Source organism: Wyeomyia smithii, chromosome 1, assembly GCF_029784165.1.
Source record: "Wyeomyia smithii strain HCP4-BCI-WySm-NY-G18 chromosome 1, ASM2978416v1, whole genome shotgun sequence".
In the NCBI taxonomy this organism is placed as follows: domain Eukaryota; kingdom Metazoa; phylum Arthropoda; class Insecta; order Diptera; family Culicidae; genus Wyeomyia; species Wyeomyia smithii.
This window is the reverse complement of record NC_073694.1, coordinates 147,612,660-147,640,046: the sequence shown is the minus strand read 5'-3', so window position 1 is coordinate 147,640,046 and position 27,387 is coordinate 147,612,660. Positions and strand designations below refer to the sequence as shown.

General features: G+C 40.2%; 1 protein-coding gene across 5 annotated transcripts in view; it reads left to right on the top strand.

The window, feature by feature from the left end:
• The window catches only part of LOC129717661 (ATP-binding cassette sub-family D member 1), a 63,992-nt gene that overhangs the window by 22,099 nt on the left and 14,506 nt on the right, over positions 1-27,387 (top strand). For all 5 annotated transcript variants that reach the window (XM_055667730.1, XM_055667733.1, XM_055667729.1 and 2 more), the window contains one exon: positions 22,595-23,301. In XM_055667730.1, the coding sequence (XP_055523705.1) occupies positions 22,706-23,301 (596 nt within the window). In that variant the 5' untranslated portion in view covers positions 22,595-22,705. The remainder of the gene's footprint in view (positions 1-22,594; positions 23,302-27,387) is intronic.

Genomic DNA, 27,387 nt, shown 5'->3' with positions numbered 1-27,387 from the left:
GTTTGTCTGTTTCCTGCCAGTCTCGTAGCCTAAGTTCACTTGTGAAAAAAAGTGCGGCAATAGCTGAAGATGTAGTTCTTTCACTACATGAAGCGTTGACATTTTAAAACTTGTGTCAATGAGCAAAAAATGAAAAGAAAACGATTAGCGTATTACTATGGCAATAGTAGGGGAATCGCCACAATTATCTTTTAAATGCAATGATGTTTTTTCGGCTGCCATTTTTCTGTAACAAATGCTAATACTATTGCATATTTTTAAATCATCATCATAATTTTAAAAAGCATTTCTGATTCAAAATGGGTAGACTGATGCGTGAGGGATCGTTGTTTGATATAGAATGCATTGTAATCGTTTTGTATCAACTTTTCTAACAAGCTTGCACAAAATCTAAAAAATGTGCAAACTTACCGAAAATGAATCCTCTCCGTATACGCAATAGCTACTATACTACAACGGGACAAAATCTTATTACAGGAAAGGTCTATCACTACACGGTCGTATAACACATGAAGACACATCAGTCTGTAACGAGGAAATTATTAACTACTCACCTGATGCGAATACTGGTTTGTTAAATTACCGCACTTGCTTGTGTAACAATCCTTTCTACGGGGATGGTTTTGATCGCATCCTGTAGGCTCTGTTGGTTGAAACAAGCTGTGTAACGATGCCTGACAGTTGAACTTTAGAGTGATGAATGGTCTAACTATATCTTCTCGCCTGGGCCAGTGCAATGTATCGTTAAATAAACCTTAACAAACCGGCAAATCTGGTTACTACTGGAGTATTCAAAAATTAGAAAAAAAAAAAATTTCTCGCGAATATTCTGATATTAAAGAACTATCGTTTCTGAATTATAGTTCATTCACTGAATTCCTGAATATTCCATGAAGCTATTAGCCAACAGTTATGCTTCCATTCATATGCTATTCATTGAAAGTCACATTGTGCTTCATTTCAGTCTCTCACGACAAATACCGTGCTTGTACAGCGAGCATTAACCAACGATGTAACGACATTTTTTTTCTTGATTGAGCCTCCACAACACCGTATCTTCTACATTAGGCTACCAGAAACGTTACAGCATTACAAAATCCTTGCATGTTTGAACTCGTTATAAGTAAACACTAAACGTTTGGGCTATGGACGCTTGGCAGCACATAGCCGAGACTTTGCCGGCAGCATAAAGCCGCTCGCGCAGAGGTTTGGTCGCGGGTAAATGAATTGCATTAGCGAGTGCTTAATGAAATTTACAACTTTGCAGCCATAATTGCCTTCTGCAAGATTATTCGCGGCAAGCGTCAAATGATGTCATGAGCATTGTTCTATAGCAACCTTTGATGTGCTATGTGGGCATGTACTGCACATACTTTGATTTTGTTGTATGTATCGTACAATTTCCATGCCATTTGTTTGTACTTTTGAAACTCTCGGGTAGGGCTTTTTTTCAAATTAATCTTTGACCTTTACTTAGGCTGCTTTTGGGTTTTGATTATTCTGATCGAGTATATGTTGAGTTTTGTTCATTACAGGTGTAATTAATTTCCCAATGGATTGGATAAACAAACAAGGTTACGAAATGTAATAAGTTCTCGCGATTTTTCAAATAAGTAATAAAAAATTTAAGAGTTTCACTCGGGAAGTTGATTTTCCCATTTTTATTGAATTTGAGTAATTTTTCAAGTTGTTATTGTCATTCCAAATTTAGGTCAAAATTGTTTTTAAACAGACATAGCTTTAAAAATATTGCATCGAATTTGATGAAAGTTTCACACCAGATGTTGAAGTTAACGAAAATATTTTTTTAAAGAAAAAAACATTTTAACAATAGCAACTATTTAAAACAATATGTTGAAAAAGTATGTTCTGGGGCACTGAAAAATCTGAAAAAAAAAACACAAGTATTTTTGACGAAATGTTGAAAATTCCCTGAAATGATGTCATCAAATGATATGGGCTTTCAAAGCTGGTGCCGCAACGCATTTTCAAGCGAGAAGCGAGTGAGCAGTACTACTATTGACAATCCCAGTTTGTTATATGCAAAAATTCTGTAAGGTCTGTAAAATTAGTTTGATAGAAATGATATTCAATCGCAAATAGTGAAAGTATGCTTAGTCTGTTGCCCAACTTAATGATGAAGACAGTATACTTTATGCCCCTAACAACTCGCAAGCCGAAGGTTTTTGGTGTCTGCATATCTTTTTCTTTTTGCAGTGTCACTTGCTTGTGAAGCAACCAAGTGCTACATGTTATAGTGTTTGTCTTCTCCAAAATTTACTATTTTTCATCTTTTCCATCGACTATATAGTCTCTTCAAGCAAGTTTCTGGAGCTTGGAATATGCTTTGAGCCTAACGAATTTTCGAAGGTTCAGCCTTCGAAAGTTTTTAAGCCTGAATAGAAGTCATGTATACACGCAAAAGTTCAAGCCTTAATCAATCAATGTGTCCTCTCAAAACGCACAATGATTGCTCTGGCTTCGCACGACATATGTGTTAAATGCATAATGCATTAGTTGTGCAATGAATACATTAAAAAAGATCGAAATAAGAATATGTATCATACACACAAAAACTGTGATGTTTCGGAAAACTTCGGTTTCAAGCGAACGATCAGTTTTGGGTAACTCAAAAAATCGCTGTTTACTCTCGCGAGCGGGTACGTATCTAAAGCTCGTGCATCCCTAATCACCGTCAGCAACCGAAACAGCGAATAATAGTATCCTAGAGCGCTCTTGCATGATGGTTCCTTATATTGCAGAGTGGTCTTGCAACCGTATTTGGAATATGATATTTCATGATGCTGGTATATTTTTTTTTTCTATTAATCAAAATATCGTCCTTTCCTCTGTTGTCATACCTCGATATAACGTAACTCGCTATAACGTAATTTTTACCTCGATATAACGTAACATTGAAAATCTATTGAAATTGAAAATAAATGATACAGCAACTCTTTTCGGGGTATAAATTGCTTCAAAAAAGTGTTTGTAGTAAGTTTTAAAATTAATGAAACTAATGCGAAAATTGTCCTAAATGGGCATAAAAATGGTTAAGAAATACTAAAAGGTGATGGGAAATAGGTTTTCGCGCATCTTTGAGTAACCGTCAACAGTCTTGCATCAATTAGAAATTTTTTTTTGCTTGTTGAAAATTGTCCTAAATGGGCATAAGAATGGTTTAAAATTACTGATAGGTGATGGGAAATAGGTTTTCACGCAACTTTGAGTAACCTGTGTATCAACTGAAAGAAATATTTTTTTTGCTTCTGAAAATATTTCTAAATGGGCATAAGAAAGGTTTAAAAATACTGATAGGTAATGAAAAATGGGTTTTCGCGCATATTTGAGCAACCATTAACATTCTTGCATAAAGTAAAAAAAATTTTTTTTTGCTTCGATATAACGTAACTCGATATAACGTAACGAAAATAAAAATAAAGTTGCCTTATATCGAGGTATGACTCTAATACATTTACCGTACTCTTAACACATATTGTGTACATAATACAAATTCAATACTGTTGGTTTCCTATTGAGTATTTGGTTACTTATGCTTCAGCGAATAACAATAATATAACTATGTGAGAGTTATTATATACGCCACCTGTCTTTGATATTTCCAGACTCTTATAGTATATACGTACCTATTAAAATGTATTATATAGTACGAACTCTTTCCCTGCTCCGAGTAGATTGTCATATTTGAAATTGATTTCCATTGTTATCGTCATGTCGCACATAGGAGTATTTGGGCCAAAAAGCTGGCCAAAAATCCAAGGCGCTCTATTTTGGTAGTAATTGGATAGATTTATATCAAAAACGTGTTATTTTCGTGTAATCAACACAAAAAAGGTGACATCCATTCACAACGTCACCCAACATATAAAATATTACTTTAAATTCGCTTACTTAATTTTTTTAGTGTCTTTTTACACATGATATAAAACAAAGATTTAGAAATTTCCATATAAATCTTCATTTAATAAAATGTCAATAAAATAAAAAAGAGGAACCAGGAGGAAGATTTTTCTTTTCGTATATTTACAGGAGGCTTTGACCTTTCTGTCAATGAATAAAGCTTCGACGGGACTTGCGCGGAAGGTTACTTTATCATATAATTAATTTCACAATATTATGGATTTTTCGCGGTCGGTTTTCACAATCACTTATTTCGTAAACAATCCATGATTATTTTATGCATTCAACGTTTTAAATATTGCAAAACATGTTACTTATCTTGTAGATTATGTCCTGTGAGAGGGAAAAACTATTTGACAAAATTTTTCAATTTTTTACGCCACTCGAGCAGTAGCACGTATTTTCCAAACTGACCAATTCACTGCGGAATAAATTAGAAATATAACAGTTTGGTTTATGTGATAAGACACCAACGGGTTCTGGGATAGCATAAGGGTATGTTTCAACTGAAATCAATTAAAAATAATGGAAATCGTGTATTTTGTATTTCGGACTTTTGGCCAACTTTTTGGGTCAAATACTCCTATGTGTGTCGGCTTGAATTATCAGATATAATAAAGCCACTAATCTTGAGCAGTACTACTATGCGAGCGATTATTTCAGCCCCCATAGGTAAAAATTCTCAATTTGCACTCATAGCTCCAGTGAGCCTCAACGTGACTACCTGATCGAAAAGCTCTCGTTACAAAGGTCAATCGTTTGGGGTAAACCGGTATAGTGTGCCTAATAACCTTAAAATATAGTATAATTATAGGTTAACCACAAACGTCTTTCTGATTTTGATCCAAATCAGATTTTGTCGGATACAAAAAGGTTCATTAGTTTCATAGTTTAATATTTTCAGTGTCTGGTAAGATCAAATAAAACATTTTGCCTCAGAGAACGTATCGCTTCAAATGGGGTGTATTAAAATGCTTCGTTCGAAGAATTCGATTGTAATATGATGATAGATTTTAAAATTAGGCACTACTTGTTGGATTTTCGTAAAAATATGGTCATTTGGAAAGAGAGGTAGAATAAGGAAGCTTTGTGAAATTAAACTTGCATCCTGTACCATTCAAGTATTTTTTTTCTTCATCTATAGTTTATTTGACACGGACCTAAATCTAACTTAAAGCTAGAATATTTTGCATTAAAAGCACAGGTTTGCTGTTTGATGGTTTTCATTGCCATGGGTAAGCAGCATATTAAATTTGTTCCGCTGCTGGGCCAAGATATTACGAACTGGCATATTGGGTTGTTTCCATCGGGCCTTGAGGGTATCGTGCGGGTCTGATTGCTGTTTCCGGATCCGGGGCCTTAACGTGTTCTTGTCGTTTGGTTGGATGTAGGCGGAAGGGGATAGGACTAAACTGGGGCGTGGATGGATTTCAGGAAAACGTATATAAGGGACATGTAGGATAGGTCACGGCTCGCCAAGACATCACGAACAGGAACAGCCGGCTGCCTACCTTCGGCCTGCAGGGAAGCTATTAATCTAGACCTGGCGTCACGGTGTACAGGGCATGACCAAACAACGTGCTCTATGTCGTGATAACCTTCACCACAGGCACAGATACCACTCTCCCCGAGCCCAACACGACGGAGATGCGCGTCAAATCTATAGTGATTGGACATAAGCCGGGACATCACGCAAATGAAATCCCGACCTACATCCAACCCCTTGAACCACGGGTTCGTCGATACCTTGGGGATTATGAAATGTAACCACCTTCCCAGTTCCCCCTTGGTCCAAGAATTTTGCCAACTGATGATCGTATTCTGACGTACAAATGCGAAAAATTCATTAAAGGCAATTGGTCTTACATAAATATCACCGTTTGTTGCGCCCACCTTAGCCAAAGAGTCCGCTTTCTCATCACCCGGTATCGAGCAGTGAGAAGGGACCCACGCTAAGGTAATCTGAGTAGATTTTTCGGATAAAGCACTCAGATGTTCCCGTATTTTCCCCAGGAAATACGGAGAGTGCTTAACATCTTTCATCGATCGGAGAGCCTCAATGGAACTGAGACTGTCCGTAAAGATGAAATAATGGTCCGTGGGCATTTTTTCGATAATCCCTAAGGTGTACTGAATTGCAGCTCATTCTGCGACGTAAACAGAAGCAGGATTATCGAGCTTATGGGAGACGGTTAAATTGTTATTGAAGATACCGGAGCCAGTGGACCCATCAAGAAGTGATCCGTCAGTGTAGTACATATTGTCGCAGTTGATGTTTCGATATTTATTGGAAAAAATTTTAGGGATCTGCTGCACGCGTAAATGATCCGGGATTCCACGAGTTTCTTCTATCATGGATGTATCGAAAAACACAGTAGAATCAGAAGTATTTGATAAGTCGACACGATTTGGAATATTCGAAGAAGGGTTAATGTTTTGGGACATGTGATTGAAATACAATGTCATAAAACGGGTTTGAGAATTAAGTTCAAATTTTCAATCACGGGACGGTTCAAGACCTCACATTTGATTAGAATACGAGAAGACAAGCTCCAGAAGCGGGTTTTCAATGGTAGTACTCCAGCTAAGATCTCCAAACTCATCGTATGGGTCGATTGCATGCAACCCAAGGCGATACGCAAACAGCGATATTGTATTCGCTCCAGTTTGATCAAAAGTGTGTTTGCTGCGGAGCGGAAGCAGAAACACCCGTACTCAATGACAGACAATATCGTTGTTTGGTAAAGCCTTATAAGGTCTCCTGGGTGGGCTCCCCACCATTGTCCGGTTATTGTACGAAGAAAATTCACTCTTTGTTGACATTTTTTCATCAGATACCTCACGTGACAACCCCAGGTGCTTTTAGAGTCGAACCAGACACCAAGATATTTGTGTACCAAAACCTGAGAAATCGTTTTACCCATTAATTGTGTTTGAAGCTGAGCAGGTTCATGCTTCCTAGAAAAAACTACTATCTCAGTCTTCTCCGGAGAGAATTCGATACCTAGCTGTAAAGCCAAAGCAGACAAATTGTCCAAGGTATCTTGCAATGGTCCTTGCAAATCGGCAGCTTTGGCTCCTGTAACAGAGATTACACTGTCGTCTGCAAGTTGTCTTATCGTGCATGAATTTGCCAGACATTCGTCGATGTCATTTACATAAAAGTTGTAAAGAAGGGGGCTCAAACATGAGCCCTGGGGAAGACCCATGTAGCTAATGCGAAAAGTTGCCAAATCGCCGTGCGTAAAATGCATGTGCTTTTCGGACAACAAATTGTGCAAAAAATTGTTCAAAATTGGAGAAAATCCTTGTCGGTGAAGTTTACCCGAAAGAATGTCAATAGAAACGGAATCAAAAGCCCCCTTAATGTCCAAGAACGCAGACGCCATTTGTTCTTTGCGAGCATACGCCAGCTGAATATCTGTTGAAAGCAACGCAAGACAATCATTCGTCCCTTTGGCACGGCGGAAGCCAAATTGAGTATCTGATAGTAGACCATTTGATTCGACCCAATGGTCTAAACGACGGAGTATCATTTTTTCCATCAATTTCCGGATACAGGATAGCATTGCAATCGGCCTATAAGAGTTGTGATCAGAAGCTGGTTTCCCTGGTTTTTGGATGGCGATCACCTTCACTTGCCTCCAATCCTGCGGTACAATGTTTTGCTCCAGGAACTTATTGAACAAGTTCAACAAGCGCCTCTTGGCATTGCCGGGTAGATTCTTCAACAAGTTGAATTTGATTCTATCTAACCCAGGCGCGTTATTGTTACAGGACAGGAGGGCAACTGAAAATTCTGCCATCGTAAAAGGTGATTCTATCGCGTCGTGGCCCGGAGACGCATCGCGAACAATGTTTTGCTCAGGAACAGAGTCCGGACATACTTTCCTGGCAAATATCCACCGACTTGAAGACTCCTCGCTTTCGTTGACAGTTACGCGATTCCGCATTCTTCGGGCTGTGTTCCAAAGAGTGCTCATCGATGTCTCCCTCGACGTCTCGTTCACGAACCGACGCCAATATCCGCGTTTCTTTGCTTTAGCCAAACTTTTAAGCTTGGTATTAAGCTCCGAATACCGTAAATAGTCGCCAGGTATACCTCCCTTCTGGTAGGCCTTAAACGCGTCGGATCTTTGCGTGTAGACATCGGAGCACTCTTGGTCCCACCACGGAGTGGGAGGCCGTTCTTAGATCGTTACGCCGGGATATTTCTTTGTTTGGGCTTGCAACGCGGCGTCGAGAATCAAGCCCGCGAGGAGGTTGTATTCTTCAAGAGGTGGATGATGTTGAATCGACTCGACCGCTTTTGAAATCATTTCCTCGTATAACTTCCAATCGACATTCCGTGTGAGGTCATACGGAATGTCAATTGGTCGCATGCGAGTCGACCCGTTATTAATTGAAATAAGAATAGGCAAATGGTCGCTACCGTGAGGATCGAGGATTACCTTCCATGTGCAATCCAACCGTAGCGACGTCGAAAATAAGGATAGATCCAAAGCGCTTGGGCGCGCTGGAGGTTTCGGGATACGTGTCATTTCACCGTTGTTTAAAATAGTCATGTCGAAGTCATCGCAAAGGTTATAGATTAAAGAGGAGCGGTTATCATTGTATGGGGAACCCCAAGCCACGCCATGAGAGTTGAAGTCTCCCAAAATCAAACGTGGCGAGGGAAGAAGTTCTAATAAATCAAAGAGCAGCCGTTGCCCAACCTGTGCTCTGGGAGGAATATATATTGAGGCAATACAAAGCTCTTTACCTTGTATTGTCATTTGACATGCGACAACTTCGATGCCTGGAATCGAGGGGAGGTTAATACGATAGAAAGAATAGCACTTTTTAATCCCTAAAAGTACTCCTCCATATGGGGTGTCTCGATCAAGGCGAATAATAGTAAAATCATGGAAGTTGAGATCAATATTTAAAGTAAGCCAAGTTTCACAAAGGGAAAATGCATCGCATTTGTTTTTATTTATCAAAACTTTAAACGAATCAATTTTTGGTAAAATACTTCTACAATTCCACTGTAAGACAGAGATAGAATCCTTCATATACGCAGTTGAATTAGGCATCGAAGGATACAATCGCTGCAAGGAGGGGCCATTGGGCAGTCAACTGCTTCAAAAATGATCTAACTGTTGGGAGGAATGCTGTAAGAAAAATTTTAATTGGATCGGGTATATTGAAATTTTCAAAAATCCAGTCCACAATGTCAGAAAATTTCACTAATCCAGAGTTTGTTTCATCAACTGGATGTGCAAAAGGAACAACTGGGGTTTTAGATGTTCCTGGCAGTGCTGGGAACTCCTTCTGGGACTTTAAATTTGCAAGCCCAGGAGGAGTTTGCTTCGGTTTTTCCGCAGCACTGTTTGGTTTGTTCGTACTTTTCATTACACTTTGGGAAATCTTAGGACCTTTACGGGGAAGTTTAGGAGAAGAAACATTTTTCCTCTTCCTAGACTCCCCAGGATTGGCATAAGATGTTCCCGCTGATGAATCGTCAGAATCGGTTTCATCGGAGGGCAACAGATCAAAGGGGTTCGATGTTACGGTAGAAGTGGTCACGGTCTTCTTCAGCATCTCAGCGTAAGAACGCTTTGAACGCTCCTTAAGTGACCGCTTGATTTTATCTCTGCGCTGCATGTACACCGGGCATGTGGAGAGCTCATGCTGGTTTTCCCCACAGTGAATACATTTTTCAGCATTAACACTGCAAGAATCTTCCGCATGAGTCACCCCACACTTGCTACATCGTGCCTTATTGCAGCAGTAGGCGGCTGTGTGGCCTAACTGCTTGCAATTGGTGCAATTCATAACACGGGGTACATACAATCGCACAGGCAGACGAACCCGGTCGATCGAGACGTGGCTAGGGAGTGCAGATCCGGCAAACGTAACGCGAAACGAGTCTGACGGAGTGTAAACTTTTTTACCGCCGACGAGAGACATGGACCGCAATTGCTTACAATCCAAAATCTTCGCCTGTGTTTCGGTATTTTTGAAGCAACCGGTTGCGCTTTTTAGGATACACTCGACAGACAGACTCGAATCGGTTATGACACCGTCGATCTCCACGTCTCGTGCGGGTATGTAAACGCGATACTCGCGTGTGAAGAGCTCAGAGCAAGCGATAGCATTGGCCTGTGCCAGATCACTGACCACGACACGGAGCTTGTTAGGTCGGACCTTGGAAATTTCGGTCACGACCTTGTACCCCTTCGTCAGGTCTTTTGAAATTTGCAGTATGTTTAATCGCTTTGAATTCACTCCTGCCTTTGGACGAAAATAAACAGTATAGCTGCCCTGTTGAGATCCGTCCGGGTAAAGCCTGGGGCGAGGGGGGACTGAAGAATGAACAGGGGAGGGGGTAACAGAAGGGTCAGGGTCAGGGGGGTTCGGGGATGGTGGCACGGGAGGCGAGGGATCTATATCCATCGCGCTAAATGTAGCGCACTAGCGAACTAGCGCCGACAAGAACACGTACCTCTTTACTTCTTCCTTCCAGCAGTGGTTGTCCGATTGTTCGAAGCTGCACCCAAAGCAGCCAGCAGCACCAGTACAGCAGCACCAATACAGCCACCAGCAGTGAGCCGGGTGTGAGATCACTCAGCACAGCGACACGGACTCGACTGTCAACTGATGGCCTTGAATAATACACTCTTTTGTTTGGCTATTCGTACACACGGACCGGATTGTAATAGAACGACCACTTTGCACGTCCGTTTCTGTCGAGTGTTCGACGCGGAATGGATTCAAGTATTTCTTGTATTGATATGTCAAACAAAAAGTGATTTGTTTTGTTATTGCTTTACTGTACCAAGTCTCGTTCCAAGTATCGCCAATTATAAATATGTTTATGATAAAACTCAAAATAGTTTCTTGCTTTCTATAACATAAAATGTGAGACTCCTGTTTGCTACTGGCAGGCGTTTATTTTCTCTTCAAATCAGATATTTAATATGTTCGTAAATATAGCAATACATAATGCAATCAACTGATCCATTCATTTCCTTCATAAACGCACCGCATGGTACAGTAGCGGTCGAACAGCATGACCACGTGTGAATTATTCTGCTGTGAAATGTTTCAATTAATACTGACGATTTAAGGTTGAGAAATGTTTGGTCTGAAAATTTTCAAGGTCAGCATGGAAATGCGGTTTACGATTGTTTTCTTAAAAATGTGCCAGGACACTGCACCGACATTTTACTCAATCAATTTGTCATATATTATATCTCTTTTTCACGATTCACCTGTAGGTAACAGTTAGGCATAGAATATTGCACTTTTTTTACTATTTCCAAGCACATTGTTGTCAAAATCTATTTGCAGAGCTACCTGATAGCTCGCTACTGATTGATCCCGTTATTTTCAAGTGCAAAATCATGTACCGTGGACTGCCTGTAAATCTCACTATCGCAATGCCAAAGTCCTTTCCATGCATACTGAGTGTTTACGTCTGTAAGCTGTTATCTAATCTGGTAGCCCCCGAACAAACTTCAATCGCTTAAGCAGATTATATTTTTAGCAAAGCTTGGAACTGTCTCCAGCTCTTTATGAGTTCAGAGTGTTTTCGTACTTCGAACAATCTGCGTCACACAAAACTGATTGACTACAATACCACTTTAGCTTTCTTTAATTCGTGTGCGCGTGTTGACATGATGGAAGAAACGGTTGAACTTATAAATTAACAAAAAACAATAGTTGGATAGATTATTCGAACGCCGATTTTAACGTTGCACACTGTACTGAAAGTGCATTTCACAAGTGAAACCACCTTGGTGAGTTGACATTTCCTGCATGTCCGTAATGCCTCAAGTCTTTTCTTTGTCCCCCAGTAACAGTTGCATCACAGGCAAATGGCATAGTGACACACTTAATAGTTATACAGCAAAATAGTAGATACGTAATTATAGTAATAAGTTTTGAGATGTGAATTCTGATGTTTATTACGGATGTTGTTCAATTAAATGTTATTTTGATCGATCAATGTGCACTGAATGATACACACAAATGATAACCCGTAGTGATTGAGTTATGTGAGCAATCTATTTAAATAATCGCAATTCACGATTTGCTTTATAACTATCTAAAGCAATAAACTGGTCTATAAAATAATTATTTTTATCTTTTGCATGCTTTGCATATTTGTTATTGAATGAGCTCAAGGGAACCATTACTAGCAGCTTTTTATAGTTTCATTTTGAGCAATACCTCAAAACCGTATAATGCTGCATATAGTTACTGTTATAGCAATAAGTTCAATAACAATTAGGACAGCACATGGATGTAGTGAGACAAAAACACATGTTGCGTTGATTCCTTATTTTCTATCTTTTGCGGTCTTCTTCATTATTTTCTTCTTCAGATTTTTGCTTTGGAGATGAACAGATTTTATGTGTTTATGTAAATTAAGTGAATTGACGCACTTTAGGAAAAAAAATATATCCATACGAGTGACGTTCAATGGAATGTTTGCTCTTTTATTCATTAAAATTGCAAAAAAATTGTTCATCTTCCATCATGGATCTTTTCTATAAATATGGGCCGACTTTCGGTAGAACCGCAGTAAACCAATCAATAGTAATATTGTTTAACTAGGTTGTAATTTTGGTTATCTAAGTTTTGGAAGTGATTAAAAGCTGTACTGGTTTCACACAATATTGATGTGATTCAGTGTCATCCAAATTCTGCATATAAATGAGAGAGACAAGAAAATAGTCTAAACGCAATTACAGAAATCTAGTAATGTAATGTCTTTATTAACTTGCCTGTTAACTTTTACTTCGTCAGCCGACAGACCGTTTACCGGCCTGGGGCTGAACGAATTAGAGATGTTCAGCTTCTTTGCTCATCGGCAGCCGTTTTTCAATCACCTCATATACCAGCAGATCGTGCATCTTCTTTCACCAAGCACAACCACAGAGTGCGAGGCCACCCGGACGAACACATAAGATTCGCATGGATTCCATAGGATTCCTCCCATTGGAATCGTGAAGCGTCCTCGGTAAGGAATCCTGAAAAAAAGAATCCTCAAGAAGGCGCAGTCTATAGGGCTAGGATTCCTGAATGAGAAACGTGCAATGAGAACCCTTCAGATTCCCTAGGACTCCTCACATTGGAATCGTGAATCGTCCTTGATAAGGAATCCTGAAAAGACATCCTCAAGACTGCCCTGTCTATGGGGTTAGGATTCTTGAATGAGAATCGTGTAATGAGAATCTGTCGGATTGCCTAGGATTCCTCACAAAGAAATCGTGAAGCATCCTTGATGAGGAATTCTGAAAATGTAATCCTCAGAAATGCCCTGTCTATATGGTGCTAGTATTCTTGAATGAGAATCGTGTAATGAGAATCCTTCAGATTTCCTAGGATTCCTCACATTGGAATCGTGAAGAGTCCTTGATAACGAATCCTGAAAAAAAATCCTCAAGACTGCCCTGTCTATGGGGTTAGGATTCTTGAATGAGAATCGTGTAATGAGAATCCGTCGGATTCCCTAGGATTCCTCACATAGAAAGCGTGAAGCATCCTTGATGAGGAATTCTAAAAAATGATTCCTCAGGAATGCCCTGTCTATGGTGCAGGGTTCTTGAATGAGAATCGTGTAATGAGAATCCTTCAGATTCCCTAGGATTCCTCATATTGGAATCGTGAATCGTCCTTGATAAGGAATCCTGAAAAAAAATCCTCAAGACTGCTCTGTATATGGGGTTAGGATTCTTGAATGAGAATCGTGTAATGAGAATCTTTCGGATTCCCTAGCATTCCTCACATTGAAATCGTGAAGCATCCTCGATGAAAAATTCTGAAAAAGGAATGCCCTGTCTATGGGACTAGAATCTTGAAGGAGAATCGTGTTAGGAGAATTCTTAGGATACGAAACCTTTCACTTCAACCGTTATGTGCTACGGGGTTCATGGGTACCCCAAATTAAAGTACTTGTAACTACTGCAATTTTCATTCGATACTTGATTTGATACTTGTAGCACCATATTTGAACAGAATCTTACAATTAATGGTTCAAAGTTCTTAAAACTACTTCCACAGGCTATTTGTTAGCTTTTGAGTGTTTAAGTAATATGGCTTTCAAATGGTCCTTCCGGAATAGATTCCAGAGGGGCTTCTATTGCCGATAGGAACCATTAAATTAAACAAGGTTGAATACCATCCAAGATGAGTATTTTCAGGACCGGGATGATGCGCCGAAACCGGAAAACGACCTCAGACGCCATTTTGATTTCCTTAATGGTGACTTCCGGTGCCTGAAAAATAACAAAATTTGGCCGAATATCTCTCAAAATGAGTATTTCCGGATGCGTAATGATGCCCAGAGACCGGAAATCAATCCAGACGCCATTTTGAATTCAATATAGTGACTTCCGGTTTCTGAAAAAAGGTCTAAAATTGCCGAATATCACCCGATATGGATTTTCCCGGAATCGGGATGATACCCAGAGACCGAAAAACGACCCAGACGCCATTTTGAATTCCAAAATGTCGTCTGGAATCTATTTCCGTTCTTTGGGCATCATTCCGATTCCAGAAATACTCATATTAGGAGGTATTCGGCCAGATATTTATATTTCCCAGAGTCCGGAAGTCACCATTTCATAACTCAAAATGGCGTCTGAGGTCGTTTTCCGGTCTGGGGGCATCATCCCGGTTCCGAATATGCCAATATTGGATGGTATTTGACCTTGTTCTATTTGATTGTTTTTATAATCACTAGAAGCGCCAGTGGAATCTATTCCGGAAGGACCAAAATACCCAAAACCATACAAATGGCCTGTTAAAGTAATTTTATATATCTTGAACCAATAATTGTTAGATTTTGTCCAAATATTCATGAAATTCCTCAGTTTTCGGAGTATTGGATTCCCGGGAATGAGAGAATTCTTGGGCGATCGGGGTATCGGGGTTTCGCGATACTTTCGTCTGACTAGTGGTAGAGGTAGGAGTGGTTTTCATAGATCGGTCGTGATAGGAATAAAGTTTGAACAGATAGTCAGGTTGTGCCCGTGTGAAAAGACGTGAACCCCATCGTGCTCAGAAGGTAGAAATTCTCTGTGTTTTTAAAACCCATGAGCTATAATCAGCACGGCGCACTAGTGACACCCAACCACATCGCCAGCAACCGTCAACCCACCGACAGTCGGACAGAGATCCGGCTAGTCAAAAGGCCACAAAGGGGTTTTCTCATCCCTGGCAAAGCCTCAACTTCCCACTCGACTGCCTATCAGCGAATTGTGAGTTGCCTTGGCTGATATCGGAGTCAGCCTGTCCAGTAAACTCATGAAAAAAACAAGAAAGTAAACGAACCGAACAGCATGAAAAACCTAACCGAGAACTGTGATAAAGCGCATCAAAACATCTTAATTGCGCTAAATGACAACTTTTATTCTATTTGCTTTTCAAACCATGATTTAACATTTATTCCATCTTGTCTACTAGCACATAACTATTTCTCTATTTTCTTTCCTCTATATCATTCTAGCTAGCTCTTATCACGTGCCCCGTGCGGTTTCAATTTCACCCACGATTGGGGGTAGAGGGTAAGCGGTGGGCAAACTCGCTTGCTTCTCACCCTCGTTTAATTATGGAGACATTTAGTATCGCATGCGCATGGATGAATCAAAAACAAGCTACTCACTCAATACCCGGGGTTTACTTGAGAATGCTTTCTGAGGGCGGCATCGCCGCTCGCTGCGTCCTGTCCGTTGCTCGCTGTTCCTGGCGTCGATTAGTCTGATCCGCCCACGCGAATCCCTTTTTCCTGCTGCTCGTTGCTTTATCCCTTCACGGTTGTCGTTGGCTGCAGTTGCCGATCCCTGATCGGCCTATAGGTGGTTGTTCAGGGCACGTGGTGTCGTTGGCCCTCTTCCGGCCTTTTGGCTAGCCGGATCTCTGTCCGACTGTCGGTGGGTTGACGGTTGCTGGCGATGTGGTTGGGTGTCACTAGTGCGCCGTGCTGATTATAGCTAGTTATATAAGGGATAGCCACACGTGGCATTTTAGGCAAATTGCCTTCCGGCCGAGAATGGGTGGCTTACCTCATGGGTTTTAAAAACACAAAGAATTTCTACCTTCTGAGCACGATGGGGTTCACGTCTTTTCACACGGGCACAACCTGATTATCTACGGAAAGGGTAGTTATCACTAAGCTAAGTTAAGTATTTCATGCCTAATTCACCTGTTCAAACTTTATTCCTATCACGACCGATCTATGAAAACCACTCCTACCTCTACCACTAGTCAGACGAAAGTGAAAGGTCTCAGCTTTGAAGTCCTTAGACAAACCGCCTTTCGGTAACTTCGTTACCGGAAATTAGTATCGCGAAAATCGTCCAACCGCGCTGAGAAGCACAAAGAACGTCTTGTCTAGGAAAGATGGTCCTCTTCCAGCGATCGTTCTTCATCTCGCCAACCAGTCCCAGCCCAAAGGATAGAGCGCAAAAGTGTTTCTCTCAGCAGACGTAAAGTTCAGTGGACTTTTTCGGCTAGGTCAAGCATCTCGTCGCGTCGGTGGCATGGGTGGAGAAAGGCAATTAGAGAACTCGAGCACCGGGGATCTCATTCTCTGAGTTTTTATGCCAATTACTATTTTGACCGTGATCTTGCTCGCGGTGTTTGAGTCAAAGATCTTTTGCAAAAAATATTAATAATAATTTAAATCTAACTTTATTTTGGAAATTATATTCGATAACAAACTAAGTAATTAATAAACATTCATATAGAAGAAAAGAAACGTGATATAAGAAGTGAAAATTGTATATTTAAATTATATGTGTACTTGTTACAACCGCTGACGCTAATTTGAAAGTAGATAGGATACTGGATCTTTTGGTGCCATCAAAATTAAATGAAAATCACAAGAATTTACAAGATATAAGAATTTTGAGCACAAATCGGTTAAAGTCAAAGGTTTCGTATCCGAAGAATTCTCATAACACGATTTTCACTCAAGAATCCCAGTCCCATATACAAGGTATTCTTGAGGATTCTTTCGTCAGGATTCCTTATTGCAGACGCTTTACGATTCCAATTCCTAGGGAATCTATACGAAACCTATGGATGCGACTAACGTATATATGAGTTTATTCTAACCGGGACGTCAGTCATGTCGAATAGTCTGTCCTTGTTAGAGTCAGTTGTTCAAATTTGTAATTCTGTTCGCATATTCAAAGAAGTTTGTTCGCATTCTACTAGGTCGGAGCAATTTCGGCTTGATGCTAGAAGGACGCAAGGTCCATGTAGAGTCGCAGTGTTCAGTTTACTTTGGTGATACCTATATATATTTGATTTCTGGTCTTTCTGAATCATATCATTTGAGGTTCAGATCAAAGGAAGCCAAAAAAAGGGGAATCTAATTTGGCTGAAATATAATAAATTTTACATTGAACGTCTTAGTAGAATAGAATTAGATGTTGAGAATATGCAATGTTTCCATTTAATACTACTAGTACTACAAAAAATCTACTACCGCGAAAGTCATTTTCATTTGTTAACCATCAGTTACGCGATTGTTTGGTCAATATCAATTCCAGACATAGGTTTTGTATACTTCTAAAGTAAAATTACCAAGTTACAGGATTAAATTAGTAAGTAGAACACTCTGTGAAAGAAATAAATAACTTTCTCAGAAACGCAATTTGATCTGAAATGGGAGCAAGTTTACCGTCTCTCGTGATGAGTATAATATTCTTTATGATGTTGGTTAAGTTCTTCAATTTCATCTGGAAAAGAGATAGACACATTACGGCACGTTTTCCTCAGTCTTATGCCATACACTCAGTTTTTTTTACGCTGGGAATACGTACCTCGTAAAATACCACGTAAAATACGCGGAAATCAAACCTGCGTTGAAGAACCGCGGTAATTCGAAATCCCGCGTAAGAAACATGGTTGATTCGAAAATGCGTCTAAAAATACGCGTTCATTCAAAATACCGCGTAAAAAATATCCTCGTAAAAAACCGCGTAAAAATATTCTGTCCGGATCGCAGAGACGATTCCTCTCACGATTCTGTCGCCGAGTCGCGAAGATTCCTAAATTTGGATTCTTGAAGTTTTCCATAAGCGATTCGAACAGATTCTGTCCGTATCGCAGAAACGATTCCTTTCACGATTCATTTGGATTCTGTAGGATTCTCGAGAAGGTTCTCCATGTGCTATTCTTATAGATTCTGTTCGTATCGCAGAAACGATTCCTCTCACGATTCGTTTGGATTGGTGAGGATTCTTGAAAAGGTTTCCCGTATGCGATTCACACAGATTCTGTACGTATCGCAGAAACGATACCTCTCGCGATTCCGTCGCCGAGTTATAGGGATCCTGGGAATTCTAACTCAGGATTCTCAGCGTGCTGGTTATGGCAACCATGGAGTCGACGGCCTCTTCTTAGTTCTCTGCTAAACATAGCTTTGGCGACTCTCTCGTCAGGCATTCTGACCACATGCACAGCTCACTGAATCCTACGATGCTGTATCAAATTCACTTCATCAGCATGTTTATATACCTGGTGAAACTCGTGTTTCATGCGTCTGCGCCACACTCCATCTTTCAATATATCGCCGAAGATCGATCGCAGAGCTTTACACCAGGGCCATCGGGAGGATCAGCGTCATATACAGCGCAAGTTTTGTGCAAGTTTGCAGACTATGGAATGTTAGCTGGTTACGTAGCCCGTAGAAGGCGCCGTTGGCAACTGCCACTCGTCGTTTCACTTCACTTCATATGTCACATATCACAAGCTTACCAAGATAAAAGAATTTATCGGCCACTTCAAATAGTTCCCCATCAATCTCTACTCCAGCACCACCACCACCGGAGCTCCCACGCTCCTAGCCGGCAGAGTTAATGCTGAGCCCTGAAAGCTTTCACCATAATTGTCATCCGCAAAAACAAGGTGCGTGTGAGATTTCGTGATGATCGTACCGTTTCTTCGCACGTTTGCTCCTCGTACTGCACCTTCAAAGGCGATTTTGAACAGTAAGTTGGAGAGCACATCCCTCTGCTTCAGCCCAACCAACGTTACTAACATGACTGATGTTTCGCCAGCTATCCGCACACATGATTTCGATCCCTACAGTGACATACGACTCAGCCTGATAAGTTTCGCCGGTAAACCGTCTTTCAGCACGATTTGCCACAGCTCGTTTCTTTTCGCTGAATCGCCAAACCCATAAATCGATCATGAGTCTGCAAGTTAAACTCTCGGAACTTATCGTGGATCTGTCGCAGGGTTTAAATTTGATCCGTCGTTGAACATCCGTGTCGAAAACCAGTCTGGTATTCGCCGACGAAGGACTCCGTTAGCAGTCCTAATAACAGGATACAGGAGAGCAATTTGTATGCGGGGCTTAACAACGTATTCCCTCGATGGTTGCAACAATTTAGTTGATGACCCTTTTTTTAGATTGGGCATATGAGGCCTTCTAACCAGTCGTTCGGCATTTGTTCAACCACCCAGATCCTTAATATGATCTGGTGGATCGCATAGTACAGCCGGTTGCTTCCCGCTTTTTAGACCTTGCCGATTTTCAGCTCACTAATCGCTTTTTTAACCTCCTTCTGTGTTTGTGGCTCCACAGCTTGTTCGTCGCTCATAATCCTCATTCTATTCCTGTTTTGATCAACTTACTCCTCGCCGTCCAATAGCGCCTGGAAGTGCTCCTTTCACCTGGCTGAAACTGTCTGTTTATCCGTAAGCAGGTTGCCGTCCTTGTCATTACACATCTGCGGTACGAGAAAATTCCTGCTCCTGACTCTGTTGACTGTTCTATAGAAGCTCCGCATGTCGTTTCTAGCAAAGTTGTCTCCTGCGCTGTCAAGCACCTGCTCCTCGTGTTTGCTCTTCTTTCAACAGTGAACTCTATTTTCGACAGCTCTTGCCTCCCTGTATCTCTGATTCTGACGCTTCCTCGTGTTTGCTCTTCTTTCAACAGTGAACTCTATTTTCGACAGCCCTTGCCTCCCTGTATCTCTGATTCTGACGCATCACCGCAGCGGCACCTGGTACGGTTCTTCTCGTCCGTTGCTCTCTGGCACTCTGCATCAAAATGGCTGTTACGCTGTCTTCCACGCGCTGTACCTTTCGCCTTTCTTGCAGGCGTTTCAATGGCACCGTGAATACTATTTTAGAGCCCATTTATGTCTTTCACTCGTTGCTCCTGCTGTCGATGTGAACCGTTGATCCAGCTTTTTGGCATATTCTTCTGCTTTCAACCGCTGTATGTTGAAACACATCGTCTTTTTCGTACGAGATTTCAGCACGTTCGAAAACAGTGCGCGAAATTTACAAACGACGAGATAATGGTCATGGTCGATGTTTGGTCCCCGAAAAGACCTAACATCAGAAATGCCGTTCGTCAATCAGTTCGTGATCGGTCGATTCTCCATTTAAATGCCTCCAGATGTGTTTCCGAATATAATATAACACATATCCTAATAAAAAACAATGAAAATTTCAAATGAAATTCGGTTCTTATTTGTAATTGAAATGGAATTTAAGGATGTTATCTACTCTCCAAATTGTAATCTCCAAAGGAAGAACAATAGATTTGCTCTCAATAATAAACATATTTAGGTCTTAAGAAGGATAGAATAACTCTTAATAAATTTATATTAATTCCATTTCACCGATTTTTTTTAGTCCTCAGTCGTTTCAGTAAAGATAACAGAAACATTAATTCGAATCAAAAACCCCATAATTTTCTTACTGCTGAATCATTTTGCACCATCACTTAGTACGAACCCCTAGTATCACGCTCTTCAAAGAACGAACGAAAAAAAAATTAAAAAATAACAGAAAAAAAAACAATTGAGCTGCGGTGCAAAGTATAGGACACTGTGCCAAGGCAAGGAAGCAGATATTCTGTGCACTTGGACATATAGGAAACACCTCTTCCACTGGTAAAGTGCGGCAACAATACGAAGACGAAGTAGCCTCCAGGCGAGACAAAAAAAAAGTAATTTGCTTATACCGCCAACGTCATAACTAGCAACTGTGATTTTATTACCGTGCTAAGTATGTATTATTCAAAAGTGAGCACCCGCAATAAAAAACCGGCGAACCTGATTTCTGTGCAGTAACAAGGTCATGATCACCCTGTAAACTTCTCATCTTCCATACTACCAACAACCATGTGTTCGATTTGCTTGCCTTGTTCGGTTTCTTTCCTATATTATTTAACGTGCCTTGTGGAAAGCAAGGTACCCAGCCGGTTTTTGGTAGCGGCCAGCCCTTTCCGTGCGATTGTATTGGTTCCGAAGTAGTCAAATCTGTTACTCGAATAGTCTGAGCATTTACACTTCACTCGAAATGCGTACGTACGCGCAGTCTTTTCCCGCATAATTCTCTTGCTCGTTTGCGATGCACCATTACTTTAACCAATCTCCCCATGTCATGTCCAATAAAAAACTTAGCTCACTTATTTTATTCACAATCGCGCAGTCGAGTGTTTATTTCAAGAGCAGCCGTACTTCAACTGAATGCCGCATGTCAGTCGGGTCACTGCCAAAAATTGGTATATGAATTTTTTGATGACAGACAGTGTAGATCGAAATTAAACAAAATTATGAATGATAAGAGAGTTACAATGGATAATTAGTTTCCAGTATAACCAACCAATGTTGTGTTTAAATCTAATCAAGTCTGTGATCCCACTCTGACCACACTTCTGCCATATAAGATTGGAAACTTTGTATGGGTCGTTCAAGGTGCCACGCATTTATGTATGAGCAATACTTATTAGAGTATGTTTACTGCAATTAGACAGAAGAGCTGAACAGCACTTGGCGACCATGAGATCCGGTCGACATTTTTGCATGCAGGCTGCGATCTGCCATCGTTTTCAATAGTGAACCGATAATTGTATTGAAGCACGATGATTCAGGAAGAAGCGGAAATTTAGTTTTGATGAACATTTCGTTGTATTGTTTGAACGTTTTCGATTAATTTTAATGTTACATTTCTACTAATAATATCCTACGCAGTCTTGAAAATAATTTACGTTCATCTCAACAGGTTTTATTCTAAATTCTATAGAAAACAAAACATAAGCTCTTTCTATCACTAACTGTTGTGTCGTCAAAGTTTTTTGCAAGTTCCGTGATCCAATGAATATCAGGATTAATAAAGATTCTTTTAAAAAATTTTCTTTGAGTCACAATTTTATATCTACCCGTGAATAACGCTGAATGGAACATTGTGGTAGCACTACGTCTTTTTTGTGAATTCAAAAGCAAAACCAATCAACGACTATTTATTTTCATTGTCATTCCTTGATAACAAGCTGTGGCATCTATTGGAGGGACAGATTATGCTCGAAAATTATATCTTTTTTGAAAATCCTCGTTACTTATAATTCTGTTTAAAATTCCTCTTTTAAATTTCTTAACATCACCGAAAGATGTTTGATGATATTTATAAGTATTCAATTCTTTGTTTTTTCGTAAAATAATGGAATAATCCAGCAAGCGAAAAACATTTTCGAGCAATTATACTGCGCTGTAACTGGTTATATGTATGTATCTTTCAATATGTCTCTTTTTTTTAAGCTAATCGAAAAAATTTCATTTTCTTTATCATATTCTCATATAAACTCTTTATTGGTTACTCTAGAATGTTAGGCCTAATCTAATACCACATTTGTGTTCGACCTTTACAGACTATGGACCTGCTGGATAGGATGGGCTGAAAGCGCAAACAGTTTTTATTTCTGATTCTGCAACACGTATTAGTAGTTTCACTTCGGATAGCGATTGAAACCCCATTCAAAATGCCGACGGTTATTTCCAAATTCGCTAAGCAGTCCTTCGACAAGCTTGAGGAGCTGGGCTGCTCCCGTGAGCTGGTTTCGAAGGGCCTAGTGTCCACTGCGCTGCTGGCGTACTGTTTGAAAATTTCCTATCCCTACGTAAGGCAGCAGTTCGGCCAGACTGCGAAGCCAACGGTCGCACCATGTGATAACGGTTTGAGCAGAAACGAAAACAATAACCTCACTAAGGTGCAACCAGAAGATCCGGAAGAGAAGATCGAGAAGATAATTATCGAGAAGAAACGACGGCGGAAAAAGGTGCCTGGCCTTAACCTCGAGTTCATACTGCAGCTGAGAAAGCTTATTCGGATTATGATCCCGAGTGTGCTGTGCGAGGAGACGGGTCTGCTGGCGGTGCACACCGTGTGCCTCGTGTCGCGAACCTTCCTCAGCATTTATGTTGCAGCGATGGAGGGTGCCATAGTGAAGTATATCGTGCGAAAGGATGTGAAAAATTTTGTGTTGATGCTGCTCAAGTGGTTCGGCATTGCAATACCGGCAACATTCGTCAACTCCATGATCCGGTATCTGGAGAACAAGTTGGCTGTGGCTTTCAGGTGAGTCCTTGATTTTTAGAGTTGATTTCCGATCTGAAAATTGTAGCTCGGAACTATATGACCGATCATCCGGAGCGTTTGAAATATACTCCCTTAATTGAATTCATATAGTTTGTTATAACTAAAATTCAGCAGCGTTTGAACACTTTTGTTGTAGGTATATTCAAGACAAAACATGTGATTTATTTCACATTCACAAAACCTGGTTATCACCAGCAATGAAATTGTTCTTTGGCGAATTGTGTATAACATTTGATTTCATATATATTTTTCGTAGACTTAGAAATGATTTCTACACTTCTATTTATTTAATTTATTTTTTGATAAAATGATATGATTTCCAATTGCTCTTTAATCTAAGTATACAAACGTGTACGTATGCATATAAACAGATACACGTACCCCAATAGAGAAATACATATAAGGGTAAACAGAAAAAGAAAACCAGGTAAAATGAGTCGGATAAAAATACAGATATAAATAGATTTTGTTATGCAGATTGATAGATACAGATGAAACACGTATCAATCCTGCTAGCGGTGTGCAGTTGCTTTATATCAAATTAATTCTCTTGGGTTATTAACAGTCGCATCTTGTCAAATCTCAATAATGAGAAGCTTCGTAGCCGCAAGGTTACAGAGTCTGCTTCGGCAAGCGGGTGGCCGTGGCATTGAATATTCGTAGAATCTAACCATTCGATGTTAAAAAACCAAGCTTGGGTTTATTTCCGGGCCGGGCTTACCAAACTTCTCTACATATTAAACAACTTTGTTCTGAACGTTTGAAAATTTCTTCGATCAGCGCAGTAGTAACTTGAGTGATCATTTTAGTTAGGGGCGATAAGTAGATAAGAGTGTAAGTTAATGTGGGGGAGACCATTCGAATTACGTATGAACTCAACAAGCGATTCAATAATTGACAATGCAAACATGCAAAAAATGCACTAAGCAAAACTCTCAAATAATGCCAAGAAAGATCAAGTACAAGTCTCGATGGGGTCCATACAACAATAAAAAATTTCAGTGGTTGAATTCAATTGTAAAAAGTTCCATCAATATTTGGTACTTTTCGACAATTGGAAAAACAAGAATGAGAGTTTGTGAAACAACGCTATCTTTATTTACTTTTGTTGAAATAAATTAAAAGGAACCGTTGCGCTGTCATTAAAGGCAGGTGTGGAATCTTGAGGGCCCACATTCTTCAAGGTTATTTAATACCGATGATGTCATATTTGTAGATATGTAGGATGTGTTCTAATCAGTGCTGATAAAAGTCATTTTCCCCAGCAAAATTCTTCGAAAATTACAGCCAATCATTTTCAATTTTCACTTCCAATGATCGCAGCATTCTTTCAGATACACTAGATTTTCGTCCTAGTAACGTGCTGTTATACTCAGATGAAATAGATCGCGCGCATCGTTCACGGTTACGGAATAAAATTTGACGACAAATCCAACAAAATGATCTTCACTACAAAGCGAAAAAGAAAAACAAACAATCCACTCAACCAAAATGAACCTCACCGAAACATTTTTTCACTGGCACTGACCGAAGTCTTGACAATCTTCGTTAACTGATAAACTGATTTTGTTGTCTTGCTTTCATCGCATGAAATATAATGAGGTGTTTTGACAGTTCACTTCCATGCAAAAAGCGGGTAGGGAGAATTCTGAAAGGATTGTAAAAAAAATAACGTTTATGGATGCTTTTTTTCACTTTCACTCAAGAGTGTCAACAAATATCAACCCTGGTTCTAATACTCTTTTTCATGGTGCTCATGTAGTATTTTGTTCATTTTCTGGCCGCGAAGAGCGTGTCGCTCTGGCCGAGCCGCGCTTTCATATCTTTTGCAAATTGGTTTATTGTGAATTGGTTGCTTATTACATTTTATACAGGGTATCGAACATCTTCGTCAGTGGTTTTCTTCGGCAGTTTTTCTGCAGCAATCTTATGCAAAAGGGGGCCGAAATTTTAATTTTGTGATTCTAACTTTTGTACTTTTGAAAAAAAATAAGATTTTTTTGCATGCATGATTCCACCAATCAGAGCTGAAAACAAGGCCAATTATCAGGTGAAGCTCTCAGTTTTAATCTTAATAAAACTTAAAAACCATTTCTTGCCTTTCTGCTCCAAAACGGCGTACACTGAAATATACAAGCGATTAAAGTAATTGTAAACGATCTTGCGACAAGTATTTTCTATGTCATTTTCTAATCCCTGAGGCTTCTCCTAACTGAGAGATTCCCTCGAAACCTGGTTTAATAGGCAATACCAGAGATCTCACCTTTATTTCTATTCCTAAGACGATACCAGATACCATACGGACAGTAGTGTAGTGCCGGGCTCCAATTCCTAATAGGACGAATTTATTGTCTACAGCGCAAAGAATATACGTAAATGCGTTGGTGCTGGAGTACCCGTCTATCTATCATTGGTTTCTCGAAGAAAACAAAGACATGATTAGCTCTTATGACGAAATACGTTTTCGCGACGGTGCTACACCGTTCTGGACTACACTTTCCAGCTTGAAAATGAATAGCCAAACGAAACTATACTAAGCTGTCATTTTTTTCGTACGGCATTTGACAGCATTTGTCTTAGTGTTTGGTGTTTTTAACTACACCCTTTTGCTTTGGAGTGTAGTCTGGGACAGAAAAAGTGTAGTTTTGGTGTAGTCCGGAAAGTGAAATAAAAACTCCTACGAGGCAAAAGTGTAGTCCTCATGTACCTATACCACGAAAACGAATTCGACATTAGAAGCCCGCGTCACTCGTTGTGTTTTTTTTTTTCCACACGAGGTGCAACGTTGGAGGAAAAACGGAAGCAGTGGAAGAACAGTTGTGATGATAGGAGAATGTACATTCTTATATACGTACTCTCTTTTTTGACAAAAAATCTCGATCATCCCGAATAACTTATGTATCGAGTTGTGTACAATATCTTTTGGTGTACAATCACGGCGAAGGCGAAGAGAGTGCAGCAACACCGAAACTGTTTATATGGTTTCTTTTGAGATCATCGAAATTCACCTCTCATAGAGATTTATTTGCAAATGGATAAGGGGTGGGAATAACTCGCACACTGATGACGATGTCGATGCACGATGCACCGATGCACGCTAGAACTGATTTTCTTCCATCGCTGAACCAGCGTCATGGCAATGACACACAAATGGCACTTTTTGCCACCATAGAATCATTTACGTGAAGTAGTAATTTTTTTCTGCCAGTCGCCAAAACTTTGCAAATAGTGATAAAAGAGTTTTTTTCAAAACAATCTCGTTTTTCAAATGTGTGCAATTACATGCAGGAGTGCAGCTAGTTTAGCCTAATTTGAATGTGCTTAATTACATTTAAATCCAACTTTGCTAACTCTCGTTTGAATCGTGCTGGCCTCCAGCTCCAACAATATTCATATTCACAGTTTTCTTAGTGAGAGGACTATGCTGCCTTTTTCCATAATTTTCCTTTTTTTACAGTGTGCATTTTTTTGAAAGAACAAAATTATTATCTACAATTTCGCCGAAGACACTATAACGATTAAATCATTATACCGACCAATTTTACTCGATCCACGGTTGCTCGTCGCCACTCTTGCAGGCTGCGCCGGCTGAGTAGATCTCCTTCCGCTTGGTCGATCCACCATGCACGTTGTGGGCCATGACGTCTCGTTCCTGTTGGGTCGTTATCCAGAACCATTTTGACTGGGCTTTCGTCCGACATTCTTACGACATGCCCAGTCCACCGTAGTCTTCCGATTTCAGCCGTATAGACTATAGTGAGTTCCCCCGGCAACTGATACAACTCGTTGTCCATTCGTCGTCTCCATGTCCCTTCTTCCATCTGCACCACACCGTAGATCGTCGATCTTCCGTTCGAAATCCCCAAGGGCACGCTGGTCCTTCACGAGTACGGTCCATGTTTCGTGGTCGTAGAGGACTACTGGTCTAATAAGTGTTTTGTAGATGGTCAACTTTGTGGAGCGGCGAATTTTATACGATCGAAGTGTCTCCCGCAATCCAAAATAAGCGCGTTTTCCGGCCATAATGTGCCTTTTAATCTCTCTGCTAGTGTCATTGTCGGCGGT